This window comes from Sapajus apella, unplaced genomic scaffold (genome assembly GCF_009761245.1).
Source record: "Sapajus apella isolate SASKATOON/1434 unplaced genomic scaffold, GSC_monkey_1.0 scaffold83, whole genome shotgun sequence".
NCBI lineage: Eukaryota > Metazoa > Chordata > Mammalia > Primates > Cebidae > Sapajus > Sapajus apella.
Window position 1 is genome coordinate 2,547,557 of NW_022437023.1, and position 18,111 is coordinate 2,565,667.

Sequence of the window (18,111 nt, forward strand, 5' to 3'; positions counted from 1 at the left end):
AATGGCGCAATCTCGGCTCACCGCAACCTCCGCCTCCTGGGTTCAGGTAATTCTCCTGCCCCAGCCTCCTGAGTCACTGGGATTACAGGCACACGCCACCATGCCCAGCTAATTTTTTGTATTTTTAGTAGAGACGGGGTTTCACCATGTTGACCAGGATGGTCTCAATCTATTGACCTCGTGATCCACCCGCCTCGGCCTCCCACAGTGCTGGGATTACAGGCTTGAGCCACCGCGCCTGGCCTAAGAACTTTATTTTTTAAGAGCAGTTTTAGGTTTACAGCAAAATTGAGAGGAAGATACAGAGATTTCTCATCTACTCCCTGCCCCCACATGTGTAGACTCCTCCATTATCAACATCGCCTACGAGTGTGCTGCAATTGTTGCCATTGATGAACCAACACTGACACATCATAATCACCCAGAGTACATAATTTACATTAGGGTTCTCTCTTGGTGTGGTACCTTCTATGAGTTTGGACACATGTATAATGACGTGTACCCATCATTATAGTGTCATAGAGTTTTCGCTGCCCTAAAAATCCTCTGTGCTGTGCCTATTCATCACCCTTCCCCACTCCATCTTTCTTTAAATTGGCATTGGCAACGTTTTATTTTTTATTTTTGTTTTTTATATATTTTTTGAGACAGAGTCTTGCTCTGTCACCCAGGCTAGAGTGCAGTGGTGCGATCTCAGCTCACTGCAGCCTCTGTCTCCCAGGTTCAAGTGATTCTCCTGCCTCAGCCTCCCGAGTAGCTGGGATTACAGGTGCGCGCCACAATGCCTGGATAATTTTTGTATTTTTAGTAGAGACCGGGGTCTCACCATGTTGGCCTGGCTGGTCTTGAACTCCTGACTTCAAATGATCTGCCTGCCTCAGTCTCTTAAAGTGCTTACAGGTGTAAGCCACTGTACCCGGCCGGGCAAAGTTGTTTATAATATTCCTTTACAATACCCTCCTATTACCTGCAAATTCTGTCATTAAGTCACTTCTCTTATTTCTGATATTCTTAATTTGTTTTTTTTTTCTCTCTCTTTTTTTTCCTGATCCATACCTAGAAGTTGATCAATATGATCTTTTCAAAGAACTAGCTTCTGGTGTCATTGATTTTCTCCATTGTTTTTCAGTATTCTATTTCACTAATTTCTGTTTTGATCTTCATTATTTTCTTTCCTTTGCTTACTTGGTGTTTCATTTGCTTTTCTTTTTCTCATTTCTTAAGGTAGAGGCTAAAGTTATTGACTTGAAATCTTTCAAGTGCTGATTTAGTGGTACCCACAAATTTTGGTATGTTGGGTTTTAATTTTCATTCCATTCAAAATACATTCTGACCCCTCCTGCCTTTTTGACTGATAAGTTTTTAAGAAGTGCCTTATCTAGTTTCCAAATATTTGGAGATTTTCCAAGAATCTTTCTACTGTTCACTGTTTATAATTTAATTCCATTGTGTTGAGAGAACGTTTTTATTATGACTTGAATCCTTTCAAATGTATTGAGACTTGCTTGATGGCCCAGAATATGGCCTATTTTGGTAAATGTTCCTTGTGCTTTGAAAAGAATGTGCTTTCTGCTGTTGTTGGATGGAGGGTTCTATAAGTGTCAACTAGGTCAAGTTGATTGATGGGGATATTCAAATCCTCTGTATGCTTGCTTATTTTCTACCTAATTATCTACTGGTTATTAAGAGGGAGTAGTGAAATCTCTGATTATAATTATGATTTTTCTATTTGTCTTTGCAGCTCTACCCATTTTTGTTTCATGTATTTTGAAGCTCTGTTATTAGGTACATAAACTTTTAGAATTTTGATGTATTGACTTATAATTATGAAATGATCTTCTTTATGCTTGGTAATATTCTTTGCTCTAAAATCTTCATCTCATATTCATATAGCCATTCTATCTTTTGACTAATGTTAGCTTGTTATATCTTTTTCCATCCTCCTTTTACATTTTAATATATTGTGTTTCTATATTGTTTCTTATAAGCATTATATAATTCGCCTTGTTTTTAATCCAATCTGACAATCTCTGCCTATTAATTAGAACATTTAAACCATTTACTTCTGTTTCTCACCTCAGATATGTGGGTTGTTTAGTTTTAATTGTGATAAAATATATATAACATAAAATTTATCATCTTAACCAGTTTTAAGTATTCAGTACAGTAATGTTAGGTATATTCACATTGTTGTGCAACCAATCTCTAGAACTTTTTCATCTTGCAAAATTGAGACTCTATGTCCATTAAACAACAACTTCCCATTTCCCTTCCTCCTTACCTCCTGGCAGCCACAATTCTACTTTCTGTTTCTATGAGTTTGGCTGCTCTAAATATCTCATATAAGTGGAATCCTATAGTATAGACCATTTACTTACAATGTGATTATTGACAGGTTAAGTTTAAGCCTATGAGCTTCTTTTTGTTATTTGTTCCATTTCTTTTTTGTTCTTTTCTCTTTTTCTCCCTTCTTTTGAATCGATTTCTTTTTTATAATTTCACTTCATTTTCTTTGTTAGGTTAGTAGCTATAATTCTTAATTTTGTTATTTTAGAGGTTGTTTCAGGGTTTATGGCTTGTATATCTTGTCACAGTCTGCCTTCACCACTTTACATATAAGAACTTTAATATACTTCCATTTCTCCTCTCCTGACCTTTCTGCTTTCATTATCATACTTTTAACTTATTCATATGCTATAAACCACATAATACATCATATTCTTTTATTTAAGCAGTCAATCATTGAAAGATAAAAATAGTTTTTTATAAATCTTACGTATTTGCCCATTTATTTACCTTTATTCCTTTGGGTAGATCTGTGTTTCAACCTGGTATCATTTTCCGTCTGCTTCAGGGACTTTCTTTAACATTTCTTTTTTGTTTGTTTGAGACAGGGGTTCACTCTGTCACCCAGGCTGGAGTGCAGTGGCATGATCATGGCTCACTGCAGCCTTCACCTCTTGGGCTCAAGCAATCCTCCTGCCTCAGCCTCCTGAGTAGCTGGGACTACAGGTATATGCCAGCAAACGCAGCTAATTTTTTTATTTTTTGTACTGATGGGGTCTAATTTTGTGACCCAAACTGGTCTTGAACTCCTGGATTCAAAAGATCTTCCCATCTCGGCATCCCAACGTGTTGGGGTTGCAGGTGTGAGCTACTGTGCCCAACCTAACATTTCTTATAGTACAGTTTTGCTAGTGATGAATTTTTTTCAACTTTGGCATGTCTGAAAAGGTCTCTATTATACCTTCATTTTTGAAGATATTTCTGCTGATGTAGGATTCAGATTGACAGATTCTTTTCTTTCAGCGCTTAAAATATCTTGCTGCACTGTTTTCTCACTTGCCCTGTTTCTGGCGGGAAATCTGCTGCTATCCTTATATTTGTGCCTTTATACGTAATATGTCTTTTTTCTTTGACTGCTTCTAAGATTTTCTCTTTATTACATATATTGATGAACAATTTGATTATATGTGCATTGGTGTAAGTTTCTTCAGATTTCTTGTGCTGGGGCTTATTGAGCTTCTTGGATTTGTGGGTTTATAGTTTTCATAAAATCTAGAAAATTTTTAAGTGTTACTGCTTCAAATAATTTTTCTGTACTCCCTGTTTTTCAGGGACTCCAGTTACATGTATATGAGGCCACTAGAAGTTGTGCCATAGCTCACTGATGCTCTTCTTATTTTTTAAGCTTCTTTTTTCTATATATGTTTAATTTGGAATAGTTTCTATTTTTATGCCTTTCTAATAACTAAAATTTTCCTCTGCAATGACTAGTCTGCTATCAACCTTAGCCAGTGTAATTTTCACCTTACTCATTGCAGTTTTCATGTTACTAATTGTAGTTTTCATCTCAAAAGTTCATTTTGCATCGTTTAAATATTATGTATGTTTTTGAACATACGGAATACAGCCATAATAACTGTTTTAACATACTTGTCAGTTCTTGGTCAATTTTAATTGACTGGTCTTTCTCCTCATTATGGGCTCTATTTTGCAAGCCTGGTATTCTTTCATTAGATGCCTGACGTGAATTTTACCTTGTTGAGTACAGGATATTTTGGTATTTCTATAATATTATTGAGCTTTGTTAGAGGATTGGTGTAGGATTCGATTAGGTTACTTGGCAACAGTTTTATTCTTTTGGTCTTTCTTTTGAGAGTTATTAGGCGGGAGCCAGGCAAGGAGGATCACACCTATAATCCCAACACTTTGAACACTTTGGGAGACCAAGGTAGGAGGATCACTTGAGCCCTGGAGTTCAAGACCAGCCTGGGTAACATAGTGAGATTCCATCTCTACAAAAAAATTTAAAAATCAGCCAGGCATGGTGGTGTGGGCCTATAGCCCTAGCTACTCAGGAGCCTGAGGTGGGATGATTGCTTGAGCCCAGGAGGCTGAAGCTGCAGTGAGCCAAGATGGCGCCACTACACTCCACCCTGGTTGACAGAGTGAGACCCTGTTTCCAAAAAAAATTTAAAAGGGTTATTACATGGGACAAAACCAATGTTTTGTATTGGGGTAATTATTCCTCACTACCAAGGCAATACCCTTTTGAGTATTTTATCAAGTGCCCCATGAATTATGAAGTTATCCAGTCCGGGTGGTGGTAACAGACACTGTTCCCACCTCTGTGTGAACACATAACATTGCTCTCTCATCCTCTTAGAAGGCCCTCTCCCTAGCCTTGGGTAGTTTTCTCACCCCATGGGTCACTATTGCCAAATACTTGGGGGAGACCCTCTGTACATCTCCAGGCCTCTGCGCAGCTCTCTCCTGTCTAGTATTCTGTCCTGAAAATTCTAGCTACCTTGGTTTCCTTGGACTCTTAGCTCTGTCTCCTCAACTCAGAGAACTAGCTGAGACGTGCCTGGTTTTCTTTCCCTGTACCACAGCCTGGAAGCCTTCATAAAGCAGTAAGCTGCGGGGCAGTTGTGGGGCTTACCTTGTTTTTCCATCTCTCTGGAAATGTCCTTTCTTGCCTGAAACAGTCTTGAAAACCAGCCTTCCTTCCTTCCTTCCCTTCCTTCCTTCCTTCCTTCCCTCCTTCCTTCCCTCCTTCCTTCCCTCCTTCCTTCCCCTTTTCTTTCCATTCCTTCCCTTTCTCATCTCCTTCATTCTTTCCTTATCTCCCTCCCTCACTTCCTCCTTTCCTCCATCCTTCTTTCTTTCATTTCAGGAAGGAAAGGAAATCCAGTCACTATTGTTCCATCTTCGCTGGGAGCAAAAGTCTTTTCAAATTCTTTCCTATTCTTTATAACAGCTAGAATAGTGCTGGACACATGGTTAGTTCATTGACTGAATGCTTCTTGAGTGCATTCATCTTTTAAGTAATAATATCCAAGTAAAAATTTGTTTAGAAATTCAATTGTAGGGCTGGGTGTGGTGTCTTAAGTCTGTAACCCCAACACTTTGGGAGGTCAAAGTGGGTGAATTTCTTGAGCTCAGGAGTTTGAGACCAGCCTGGGCAACATGACAAAACCCTGTCTCTACAAAAATTACAAAAATTAGCTGGGTGTGGTGATGCACGCTTGTGGCCCCAGATACTCAGGAGGCTGAGGTGGGAGGGAGGATTGCTTGAGCCCAGGAGGTGGAGGTTGCAGTGAGCCAAAATTATGCCACTGCACTCCAGCCTCGATGGGTGACAGAGCAAGACCCTGTCTCAAAAAAAAAAAAAAAAAGAAAAAGAAAAAGAAAAAGAAAAGAAAAGAGATTCAATTGTAGGTGATTGGGCTAATTTTTCTCAAGTTCAATAATAAATTATTATAATTCTTACTCAAATGAAGACAAATTTATTTATGAAATTGCATGGAGCCAGATCGCAAATGTTTTGGTGACATACTATATAGAAATGTTTTTGAAATGCTCGCTTCCTATGTACCCACCTTTAGTTATTTATTTTAAATTGTTTTTCTTTTTTCACTCTTGTTGCCCAGGCTGGAGTGCAGTGGTGCTGTCTCAGCTCACTGCAACTTCTGCCCCCCGGGTTCAAGTGATTCTCCTGCCTCAGCCTCCCAAGTAGCTGGTATTATAGGCACCTGCCACCATGCCCAGCTACTTTTGTATTTTTAGTAGAGATGGGGTTTCACCATGTTGGCCAGGCTGGTCTCAAACTCCTGAGCTCAGGTGATCCTCCCACATCAGCCTTCCAAAGTGCTGGGATTACAGGCGTGAGCCACTGCGCCCGGCTTATTTTTCAGACATAGCAAATGATAAATATGGGATCAACACATCTATAGCAGAAATCATGTTTATTATTATTATCAGAGTCTTCCCAAATGCCTGGAACGTAGTAAACACAGTATATATTTAAAGAGTGATTGGGCCGGGAGCTGTGGTTCACGCCTATAATCCCAGCACTTTGGGAGGCTGAGGTAGGTGGATCTTTTGAGATCAGGAGTTCAAGACTAGCCTGGCCAACATGGTGAAACCCTGTCTCTATTAAAAATACAAAAATTAGCCAGATATGGTGGCAGGTGCCTGTAGTCCCAGCTACTCAGGAGGCTGAGGCAGGAGAATGGCTTGAATGTGGGAGGCAGAGGTTGCAGTGAGCCAAGATCGTGCCACTGCATTCCAGCCTGGGCAACAGGAGCAAGAGTCTGTCTCAAAAGAAAAACAAACAAACAAAAAAGACTAAATGAATGGAACATTTTTGGGGTTGAGTACTTTTTTTTTTTTTTTTGAGACAGTCTCCCTCTGCCACCCAGGCTGGAGCGCAGTGACATGATCTCAGCTTACTGCAACCTCTGCCTCCCGGGTTCAAGCAATTCTCCTGCCTCAGCCTCCAGAGTAGCTGGGACTACAGGTGCCCACCACTATGCCTGGCTAATTTTTAGTAGAGACAAGGTTTCACTCTGTTGGCCAGGCTGGTCCCAAACTCCTGACCTCAAGTGATCTGCCCGCCCCAGCCTCCCAAAGTGCTGGGATTATAGGCGTGAGCTACTGTACTTGGCCTAGAATACTTTTTGTTTCACCAAACAATATAATTTATTTCAATAATATCTCTATCTGATGTTCCTCTTTCCATTTTACAGATTGAAGCTCTAGTTATAAGACTCATGTCTCTTCTGGTCTCTTTACAGTGTGCTCTGTTGGCCCTCACTTTGTAACACTTTTGGTCAGATGAAGTTAACACAAATCAATATTTCTTCCTCTACAAGAGAGGCTGACATGCTGATTTGGAAATCTTAATTGAAGACATTTGGCTTATACTCTTGGAAGCTTCAGGCTTGCATAATACTTTGACTTCTAGCTTAATTCTTGTGGAATCTTGGGCTTTAGGCCCCTCTCCTCAAGTTCTTTCTGTGGCTCAGCCAAATCTTGCACATTCTTCCAGCCCAGCATAAGCCTTCCTTCCTGTGTGACACCTTCTGCCACAGGGATCTTGCCCTTCTACCTGCTCCTTGGAACTTCATTGTCTTTCCCACTCACTTGGTGCCTAATGAACCATACTGCCTTGTCATACCCTTTGTGTTTAGTCAGAGCATCTGTCTCAACCAGCTTGTAACCACCTGCAGATGGGAGGCCCACAGTGCCTAACACAGTCATGATAATAATAGTAATCACCAGCACTGACTGAGTACTTACCACTTGCCAGGCCCTATTCTAAGAGCTTGTTATGGATGACTTCAGTTAAACTTCACCCCATTCAAAGGGGATAGTGCTGTTACAATCCCACTTTCCGGATAAGGAAACAGAAGAGCAGGGGAACTGGGTCACTTGCCCAGGGTAGCTAGCAGAGCCAGGATTTATTTATTCATTTATTTATTTGTAGTAGTTGTTTTTTTTGTTTGTTTGTTTGTTTGTTTTGAGACGGAGTCTCACTCTATCACCGAGGCTGGAGTCCAGTGGCATGCCCTCGGCTCACTGCAACCTCTACCGCCCAGGTTCAAGCAATTCTCCTGCCTCAGTCTCCCGAGTAGCTGAGATTACAGGCATGTGCCACCATGTCCGGCTAATTTTTGTATTTTTAGTAGAGATGGGGTTTTACCATCTTGGCCAGGCTGGTCTTGAACTTCTGACCTCATGATCCACCCACCTCGGCCTCCCAAAGTGCTGGGATTACAGGTGTGAGCCACCATGCCTGGCCTAGTAGCAGCATTTTTTTTTTTTTTTTTGACCTGGATCCTCACTCTGTCACTCAGGCTGGAGTGCAGTCGTGCATTATCAGCTCACTGCAACCTCTGCCTCCCAAGTTCAAGTGATTCTCCTGCCTCAGCCTCCCTAGTATCTGGGACTACAGGTGCCCGCCACCACACCCAGCTAATTTTTTTTTTTTTTTTTTTTTTTTTTTTGAGCCGGGGTTTTCCCTTGTTTCCCAGGCTGAAGTGCAATGGCGCAATCTCGGCTCACCGCAACCTCCGCCTCCCGGGTTCAGGCAATTCTCCTGCCCCAGCCTCCTGAGTAGCTGGGATTACAGGCACGCGCCACCATGCCCAGCTAATTTTTCGTATTTTTAGTAGAGACGGGGTTTCACCATGTTGACCAGGATGGTCTCGATCTCTTGACCTCGTGATCCACCCGCCTCGGCCTCCCAAAGTGCTGGGATTACAGGCTTGAGCCACCGCGCCCGGCCTTAATTTTTTGTATTTTTAGCAGAGACGGAGTTTCACCGTGTTAGCCAGGATGGTCTCGATGTCCTGACCTTGTGATCCACCTGCCTTGGCCTCCCAAAGTGCTGGGATTACAGGTGTGAGCCACCGCGCCTGGCCAGAGCCAGGATTTAAACTCAAGCGCGCTGAGAACAGAGCCTGAGCCACCCTCAGCCCCTACATTCTGCCGTGGCACTGGGGGTGCAGTAGTTGCTCAATACATCTTTGTTGACTGAATGAAAACATGGAGGCTTGGCCTGTGCAGAAGAGAAACCTCCAGAGGAGGCTCTGTTCTGTTATTCTTACAGCTTTACTGTTTGTCATCACTAATTGCACATCATTGCTGTTGTTTCAGGAGCAAGATCCTGTGTGGTCCAGGAAGGAAAACAGGTTAGGAAGTGAGATGCCCACACTCCTCTCCTGCCTTCCTCTCTTGCAGGTTGGGCAGAAAGCAAGTTGGGGCAGCTCTTCCTCCTGCCACCCCCTTGCTCTCAGAGCTAGCCACCAACCTGGAGCAGGGAGAGGTGGCAAGGAAGGCATGGGGGGCAGCGACAGCCTTAGGATCACTGGTTCCTGGGGCCCTTGTCCCCCGAGGCTCTGTCAACTGGATGTTCCTTTAGCTCACCGGAATTTGGCCAGATTTACAGAGATAAGATCAATCTGACCCTTAATTCCTTAAATGTAATTTATGGGCCTGCCTCCTGTGTGCCACAACACGTCTGGCTATCCAAAATCTGGTAATTATTTATGTAAACACAGCATCCTGCCTTTGTGGATTATAATTGGACTTGAACAGCAAGAAGCAGGGACTTACACAGTTGGGGCTGCATTGAAACCCTTCTTTTGAAAACACTCACCTGAGCCTTTGAAATCTTCCCTGTGGCTCATCGATGGCTTTAACCAGACCAAAAAAAAACTTTTTTCCTCCTCCTCCTGCAGGCCTGGGCAAATTTATTCCCAAACACCACTAGGTTTTCTAGGTCCTCTCGGAGGACGGGGTGAAGATACTCTGTCATCTGGGCTGGACTGACAGGACAGGAGCCCTGGGAGGGAGCCTCCCCAGATCTCCTCATTGTCTGTTGGGACATGAATTTTTATACCCCCTCTAAGAATAAACAGAATTAGGAATTTTATGCTGTTTGGAAAAGAGGAGAGGTGGCTGGCACAAGAGAAAGATCTTCGTTTTTTATTCATGCTGTGAGTTCCCCAGGAGCCTTTGCTGTACATACACACATGAGAGCCAGGAGGATTAGAGGAAAGAAAATGAGCTGATTGAACCAGATGGTTCGGGAAGCACTCCCAGGAGGCTGCTGGGATGGATGAATCTGCATCTTTAAATAACATTAATTTCTGAAAGGCCCAAACTGTTTCCTAAATTAAGACACTGAACTCTTACCTTTCATCTATGTTTATGGTACCTCTCTGGTTGAAGCCAAGAGCTGCTGTTTTCTGACAAACCAGCTTTGGAGAAATCCCTCATCCTTGGTGCAGCTGGTGAGAAACTGTTTTCCCGAAGGAAAAAAGAAATCCTTAAGAATCAAAGCACTTTGAAAAACAGACTTAGGTAGAAACAACCACCCCTGGGTGATCAGAACAAGCTACCAAGTTCTGATGCCAGCTGAGACACTCATTTCCTCAGTGGCTGGGGGCAAACCACTTAACCTCAGTTTCCCCACCTGTAAAATGGGGTTAATAATGCTTACCTGCCGCAGGAGTGCTGTGAGGTTTAATTGGGTAATGGCTGCGGAGCCCTTTGATGTAGTCAGTTTTATTAACTTGCAAGGGATTCCCTGAGGCCAGAGAAAGCAGTTAAACCAAGAGAGAAGAAAGGCACTGAAACGAAAGCAAAGCTCAGCTAAGCATTTCACCTCCAGCTCCAATTTCAGAAGTGCAGAGACCAGCTGCTCCATTGTGAATGGAAAGCAGTGGCTGGGGCTGGAGACTGTCTGAATGGCATCTGGGGAGAGAAGGCTTCAGGGTCATCTCAGAGGGAGCCTGGCTTTCAGATTGTGAAGGGTGAAGGTAAGCAAGTAGCCTTGCTTGATCAAACCAGGATAATTCTTTAGCCCCACTGAGGTTCTTTGCTATGAACTTCCTCCAGTAAGAGAATTATTTTGCTATTAATCCAAGGTCTTTATCATTGAATTTAGAAACCCCTAGCCTCTGGCCTCTTGCTTCCCGACAATTAAATAGAGAACTGGCCTCTAGCCAGGGTTGCTGACCAGAGCAGAGTTAGAGGGACAGCACCAACCAAAGGCCAGAAAATGGGGGCGTTTTCCAAGTTCCACATTCACAGCTAGGCAGACCAACCTAGACTGCTCAGCCAGCTCTGTGCCTCAGTTTCCCACTCCATAAAATTGATTTTGATCACACATCCTTGCCGTTAAGGACCAAGTAATTAAGATTTGGAATGTGAAAATGCACTAAAATGACAAAGAACAAACCCCTACTCGCCACCCTTCAGTAAGTTAAAAAAATCAATTATTTGAATAATTTTACTCCAAGCCAACTCATTCAGCATAAGAGACCCTATGCTCCTCCTGCTCCTTTCTAGCTTTTGGTGAGTGCCCAGCACACAGCCACGGTCATTCAGCATCAGCTACATGAACACAGCCCAGGAGGGTGATCAGCTTGTCCTGGTTTGCCTAGACTATGCCCGTTTTAGCTCTGAAAATCTCATGTTCCAGGAGCCCCTCCTAATCCCAGGCAAACTAGGATGGTTGGTTACCCTAACATGTCCTTGGGCTGGTTGGAAAGTGCTGGCCACAATTCCTGTCAAGCAGCTATTGACCTACCACGGGCATATCTTGGGAAAAGGGGTGCTGTGGTGTGGCAGAGGTGAGGAGTCCTGTGATCCAGGATGTCATTCCTGGCTCTGCCTCTATTGACCTCAGATGAGACCGGTGGCCTCAGCTTCCTCACCTGCAAAGGGAGGCGGTGTGACATGGTGCCTTTTCACCTTTCCTCCAGGAGACATGGCTGCAAAGACATGCCTGTCAACCTGCCCAGCCCTAGGGGGGATGCTATGTACTTTGCAATGAGTGGCAAAACACACAGCCTGGGGACACACTGGGAACTAAAGTCCATTCCTGCTTGTGGGACTCCACTCCTTGGTGCCCACTGACTCCTTTAATGCCCTTTCTTTGTGAGGAGGAAGCACATGGCTGGGAATGTGTTAGCCCTCAACTAACCAACTGAGTGTTGTACATGTCTCTTTAGATCTCTTTCCTTCCTAAAATGCACACATTATATCCCTGAGATCTGAAACTTGTCTTTTCCATGACTATGTTCAAGTTTGGCAAAATGAGTGCTGAGTCCAAAAATTAAAGCAATTTAAAGTGATTAAATTTAAAAGACCCACTGTTTCCCTTATCATAATTTAGGTTACACGTTTTAGCATGGTTTGCTATTCCTGTGTTTTATTTTACAATATAAACAGAAATACCTGCTGATAAAGGAAGTAAAATTCTATAAATTCTACATATGTTTTGTCTTCCTTGTCCAGATTTTCCAGCCAGCCCATTTCTTGCCTGGATATCCCCTTTGTTCGACTCCTGTAGACAGAGGAGATGATCAGGGTTGGGATTGTTTTGATGGAGGGGGCTTTCCTTTTGGGGATTGATTCTTTTAAAAGTGCCCTTGATAGGTGCTTATGTTAATGAAAACAGTCTTCTCATGACAAATCAGAACCTGGCTTTTATTGCATTAAAAAAAACGTAATTTACATTAAGAAGAAATGGGAAACAATGAGTGAATCAAAGCCACCCTGAGCAGCTTCCCCCTGCTCTGCCCCATCTGAAAACAGCCCTGTTTCCATTTCACCGCTGAGCTCAGCCTGCCTGCTCCAGACGTCCAGACCTCACACTCTATAAATTGTCTCTGCCCTTGCCCCGGAGTTGCTGACTATATGTATTTTTGGGCCCGGCATTAATTCCCTCATCCTTGGCTGGTGACATTAAGATTTGTAACTGATAGAATGTGTTTTTAATGTATTTCCTGCAGGTTACTATTAAAGAAATCTAATTCTTCTGAACTTGCAAAAGGTTCTGCTTCCATTTAAAAAAAAAAAAGTATTACGGGAAGAATTTCCCCAAACCTCCAGATGGACTGGGCAGCCAGAGGGGTCTGGGGCTCCAGAATTCTCTGCTTAGCTCTGCCACTCACTCTTCCTCCTCCTGCCCAGTCCGTTCTCTCTCTGCACCTTATTTTTCTGGGTATGAAATGAGGATAAATATTTGTCTACGAGATGAGGGCGTTGTAAGGATTAATTGGTTGGTGCTTCGGGAAGCCTTTGAAGATGAAAGACGCGCTCTGCAGATGCTAAGTGAACTCGTAACGTGTCTGGTTTTAATGAGCCAGGTGAAGCCAGTGGCGATGGCTGGAGATTAACTGTGCCTAGTTCAGAGGCTGCCTGCATGGGCTGGACTGAAAATGGGGTGGAGCTCCCCACTGGTCCCCTGGGTTTGATCCCATCACTGTTTCCCCTGACTCCTGGCACAGAGCCTGGCACACTGTTTCTCTAGAAATATATGCAAAAGGAAATGCGTTAGAATTCAACCTAGCCTCTCATGACGCAGAGAGCAGCGGTACAGACTTCCTACATCATGCTATTGACTCTCATTCTAGCGCATGGCCTGGGAAAATTACTTAACCTGTCAATCTCAGTACATCATTTGCCAGTGGGGATAGTCAGAGTCCCCAGTCTTGGGGGTCTGTGGTGAGGATTTGTCATAAACATGGCTAACAGCAATTGAGCACTTGATCGATGCCAAACACAGGTTCTAAGCATTTTGCACTCATGAACTCACTAAATTCTCACACACCAATCCCACCAGGGAGGGACTGTTATCCCCATTCTACAAAAGGCAAAACTGAGGCACAGAGAGATTACTTGGTAGCTTACTCAAGGCCTGAGTTCTTCAGCGTTAGTGAGACCACTGCTCACAAAGTGGAATACTGCCTGTTACACTTAACAGAGTGCTGGACACATAAGTGCACAACAAGTAAGTTGCTTGAGGGGTTCTCAGACTGCCAGATTTGCCCAGCCAGGAATATAGAAGCCAGGAGAGAAGGGACCAGACAGACACAGACGGGGCCCCAAGCTGGGGGAAGTCACCAGGTCCATTGTAACAAGCCAACGTGGTGCAGGTTTCAGAAAGGTGTAAGTCTAGTCCTGCTCAGGGTGATCGCATTTGGGACCCATGATTCTTTGTCAAAAAAATTTTTCCTACCAATTCATGGTACCTCAAAGACAATCTGAGCTATGAGGTTTGAATGCTGACCTATGGGAACTCCTGGGATGGTCCCATGGCTTATAGTGGAGGATCGTGCTGTTTACTGTTGCTATTCCAGGCAATCAACAAACCAAGGATCAGAATGAGTCAACATACATTAAGACTCTGGCCCAAGCCATCCACCTGAGGAGCCAGAAGGGAGACTGAGACCTATGGAGGAATGATTTCACACTCCAGCACTGTGACATCACAGCCCAGGCTCTGACATAGGAAGGGAACCAGCTGAAACGTGGGTTGGGGAAGCCTCTGGTCAGAACAGAAATATCTTCAGTAACTGCTGCTGGTGATAGAAGGGGAAATGGAATTTTGTTTAAATATTATGTTGTTTTGAAAAGTCTGACTAATGTGAAAGTCCCTATTTAAAAAGGAGTTGACTCTACATTGAAATTGGTTGGTGTTTCCACACCCACATGTTGACTAAGGCCTTGAAAAACAAACTTCCTGGTAGATCCTGATGCAAATCACCTGGGAGCAAATGCTTGAAGGTACAATCTGTGAGCTGTGAGCAGACGGGCCTAGCCAAGAAAAATCCTGGGTCTGTGTTTATGAAAAGGCAAACAGATCCCAAAAGGAGGCCCAAGCCCTAGCTGGCTTTGGGCACCGGCCCTCCAGGAAAGAACACACAGATTGGAAGGAGGCCCTAGCACACGTCTCTGGAACCCCATTTCAGAGCCCCTCTCAGAAGCACAGAGAATGAGGGAAGAGAGAGAGGGCCACGTGGAGCCTTCTCTTACTGAGCATAAATGTGTGTCTTTCACTGAATCTTTAGCACAGCTGCATGAAGCATGGACATTCATCACAATGTCCATTTTCCTGATGTAGAAATAGGCTCGGGGAGTTTCAGCAGTGTGACCTTATGTCCCAGTTTGCCCCAAAGAGTTTTGACTTATGCTGCTGTCCCAGCATGGTAACAGCCTTTCCCGTCATTCTTACAAGGGCCCCCATTTAACAATCTAGGTTAAGTGACTTGCCCAAATTCACCCCACTAGTGAGTGGCAGACTTGGGATTCAAATCTGATTTTCCTCTGCCCAGAAAGCAGACCCCAGGGCAATTTCTCCTCATTCACAATAACAAAGGTGGCTCAGGGGCATGATTTGCAAAGTCTCAGCAGCCGTTTAGGAGCTGCGAGCCTGCTCTCCTTCTCTCTTTCACTAAGGGCCTCTCCAAGCCTGTCTGATTGTGTCTCTGTGCAGGAAGGAGCCTACTGTGGCATTAGCTCTCAGCAGACAAACCACACACGTTCACCAGCAACGCACCTTGCTGTGTTTGTTTTGTCTGCTGAGCACGTTTCTACCAGCTCCTCCACAATAAAAATGCAAGATGGGGCTTCCCCATTTGGGCCACCAGCCCAGCTCCTGAGGCCTAACCTCAGCCAGCACCGCTTCACCCGACTGAGAAGACCCCTTTCCTTGGAAGACTGCCCTGGGGCCGGTCCTCAGCTGTCCTTCCATGACCTCTCTTTCTCTAACACTTACCTTGAGACATAGTAAGGAGTTGTCTGTTTTCCCAAGTTCCTCTGCAACTAATTACATTTTAGGACCACAGAATTGATCCAATCTAAGTTCATTTTTTCAGTGAAGAAACTCAGGTCCAGAGACATCAAATGGCTTGCCCAAGAGCACACAGCTGAAAGTTGAAGGCAAATGACCAGGTCTCCTGACTCTGAAGCTAGTTTCTTTCAAGCTGTGTTAGTTCTCACTTTGGCCTGAGACCTCTTGGTAGGGAGAGACCTCCAGTAATATACCTGGAGAAGGCCTTTACATGATGATGCTTGGATGCCAGAGACCAAGATCTGTCTGCATGACCCAACCCTCAGCCTATCTGCTAAAATCTCAGGATCAGCAACCTGCCAGTGGTTAGGCAGAAACATCCCTAAGTAAAATAAATCACTACTCCTGAGGTGGCTTCTGTCTTCAGACAACTGGCTGCTGGAGATCCCTTCTGATCACGGAGTAGAAGATGGTTTTTTTCACTCACTGCAGGGCAAGTCTGGGGCCCCTTCTTCACACCCTTAAAGTTGAAGATTCATAACGACCGTTCTTTGGATTGTTCCCCATGTGATGTTGTTTTGGAATATGCATTTGGAATGCAGACTAGGTGGTCAGACCTGAGATTGAAGCCTACCTCTGCCTTTTATCTGCTGTGTGGCTTTGGGCAAGTGACTTAACCTCTCTGAACTTCAATTTGCTCATCAGAAATATGCTGAGATCATGCTTAGTGTTTACTTCATTGGGTTTTGTAAGGATCACAAAATGATGAGATGATCTACATTACTGGCTAGCTCCAGGATCTGGCACAGTAATCACTTCTAAAGGGGAACAATTAATATTCTTACTTTTTTTTGATAAAGGGTCTCTGTCACCCAAGCTGGAGTGCAGCGGTGAGATCATGGCTCACTGCAGCCTCACCTTCCCAGGCTCAACAAAGCAGAGGCTCCCACCTCAGCCTCCTGAGTAGCTGGGACCACAGGCACGTGCCACCATGCCTGGCTAATTTTTTTAAATTTTTTTGTAGAGATGGGTCTCCTTATATTGCTCAGGCTGGTCTCAAACTCCTGGGCTCAAGTGATCCTCCCTCTTGGACACCAAAGTGCTGGGATTACAGGTGTGAGCCATCACTCCAGCCAATTTTCTCACTTTTCCTTAACTTCACACTGTATTTATCTAAATGCAGCACCAAACTTTTTGATTCTCTGGAAGCCGTATCACATGACCAACTTTTATCATGAACTAAAATGCGTGTCCCTTTTTCACGCACACAACTGCTAACACATTTTACCCCTAACATGTCCTCTCACAGTGTTATTTTGCATCATTCTTCCCATCGAGCTTGCAGCTCCCTGGACTCTTGTTCATCCTTTTAGAGGCTGCTTATCTTTCTGGCCCATCAGGACTCTCTCCTGGATCGGAGAGTTAGAGACCAGGGGAAGACGATAACCATGTGAAAACACAAAGGCTCCGGCCGTGTGAGGCTCCTGCCTGCATCTTTCTGCTTTCCCCCTCTGTGGGTCCTTAAAGGCCTGCCACGCTGCCCAGTGAGGTGACCCCTTCGAGCCTGCCTGGCTGTATTGACGTTCCACCAGCAATTGTCTGGAGAGGAGCTCTCGTGCTCCTTTTGAAGTTCAGTGAAGTGAAGTGTAATCTGAGTGAGCTGGAACACATTTTGATAAAACGGCTTCCATGGCCAGGGCCTCCTTTAGGCAAAGCCATTAACATGGGAAGCGGAGCCAGGCTCAGCTGAGCTTTCCTGTCTGGGTCCCCCAGGCCTTCCACTGGCTTTTGATCACAGGGCATTAGGATTTTGGTGCTCAGAGGGATAGCTCAGTGTAACCCCTTCACACCCAGATGAGGAAACTGAGGCCCAGGGAGGGGATGTCACTTGCCTGAGGTCACATTGCTGGTGAGGCACAGAACCAGTGCTGGGACACTTGTCCACACTGGCTAGAACCTCCCTGTACTCTACAGAACGGTGGGTGAGCAGGGAGGAAAATGACAGAAAGGACAATGCAAACATGGAAGGGTCAGGTTTCCTCCCCCAAGGAGGCCTGGTGGGCCCTGGTGTCCACACACAGGCCAGGTTGGCTGAGGAGGCGAGGATAACAGGACAAGTCTGATGAGTCCTCACAACCTCTTCAAAGCACGTTTGCATCGTTGGTCTCAACTGGGTCCCATACCACCAGGAGGAACTCGTCAGCGCTGGTGCCTTGCTGATGGGGAGTCTACCAGAAAGGTGAATTGACCTGCCCAAGGTCTCAAAGAGCAGGTGGGATGCTTCCATGGGAGTGTTTTGCCCTGGGAAATGGCTTTAAAATCACTAGGGTAATATATGGGACGTCACAGGATCAATTTAAAGTCGTAAGGTTGTTGTGAGGATTAAATAAGTGCTTAGAATGGTGCCTAAGTAGGGCTGGCTTCTGTCATCACCATCACCAACACCGTCATCACTACCACCATCCTATCACCATTATCATTACCACCACCACCGCATCACCATTACCACCACTATCACAGCCACCACCATCACAAGCACCCCACCATCACTATCACCATTACCACCACTACCACAACCACCACCATCACCACCACCACCATCACCACCAGTACTACCATCAATATCACCACTATCATTACCACCACCATACCATCCCAACACATCACAACAACCTCCACCATCACCATCACCATCACCACCACCACCACCACCACCACCACTGCCACCATCACCA

The 18,111-nt window shown here is 44.6% G+C and overlaps 1 protein-coding gene across 2 annotated transcripts in view; it reads right to left on the bottom strand.

Moving 5' to 3' along the window:
- Nucleotides 1–16,368, bottom strand: part of TCP11 (t-complex 11) — a 50,289-nt gene extending 33,921 nt beyond the window's left edge. For both annotated transcript variants that reach the window (XM_032253480.1, XM_032253478.1), the window contains exon 1: nucleotides 9,988–16,368. Coding sequence is in view for 1 of the 2 variants with exons in the window: in XM_032253478.1 (XP_032109369.1) it covers nucleotides 9,988–9,994 (7 nt within the window). In the remaining variant the exon portion in view is untranslated. The remainder of the gene's footprint in view (nucleotides 1–9,987) is intronic.
- Nucleotides 16,369–18,111: the final 1,743 nt, after the last annotated feature.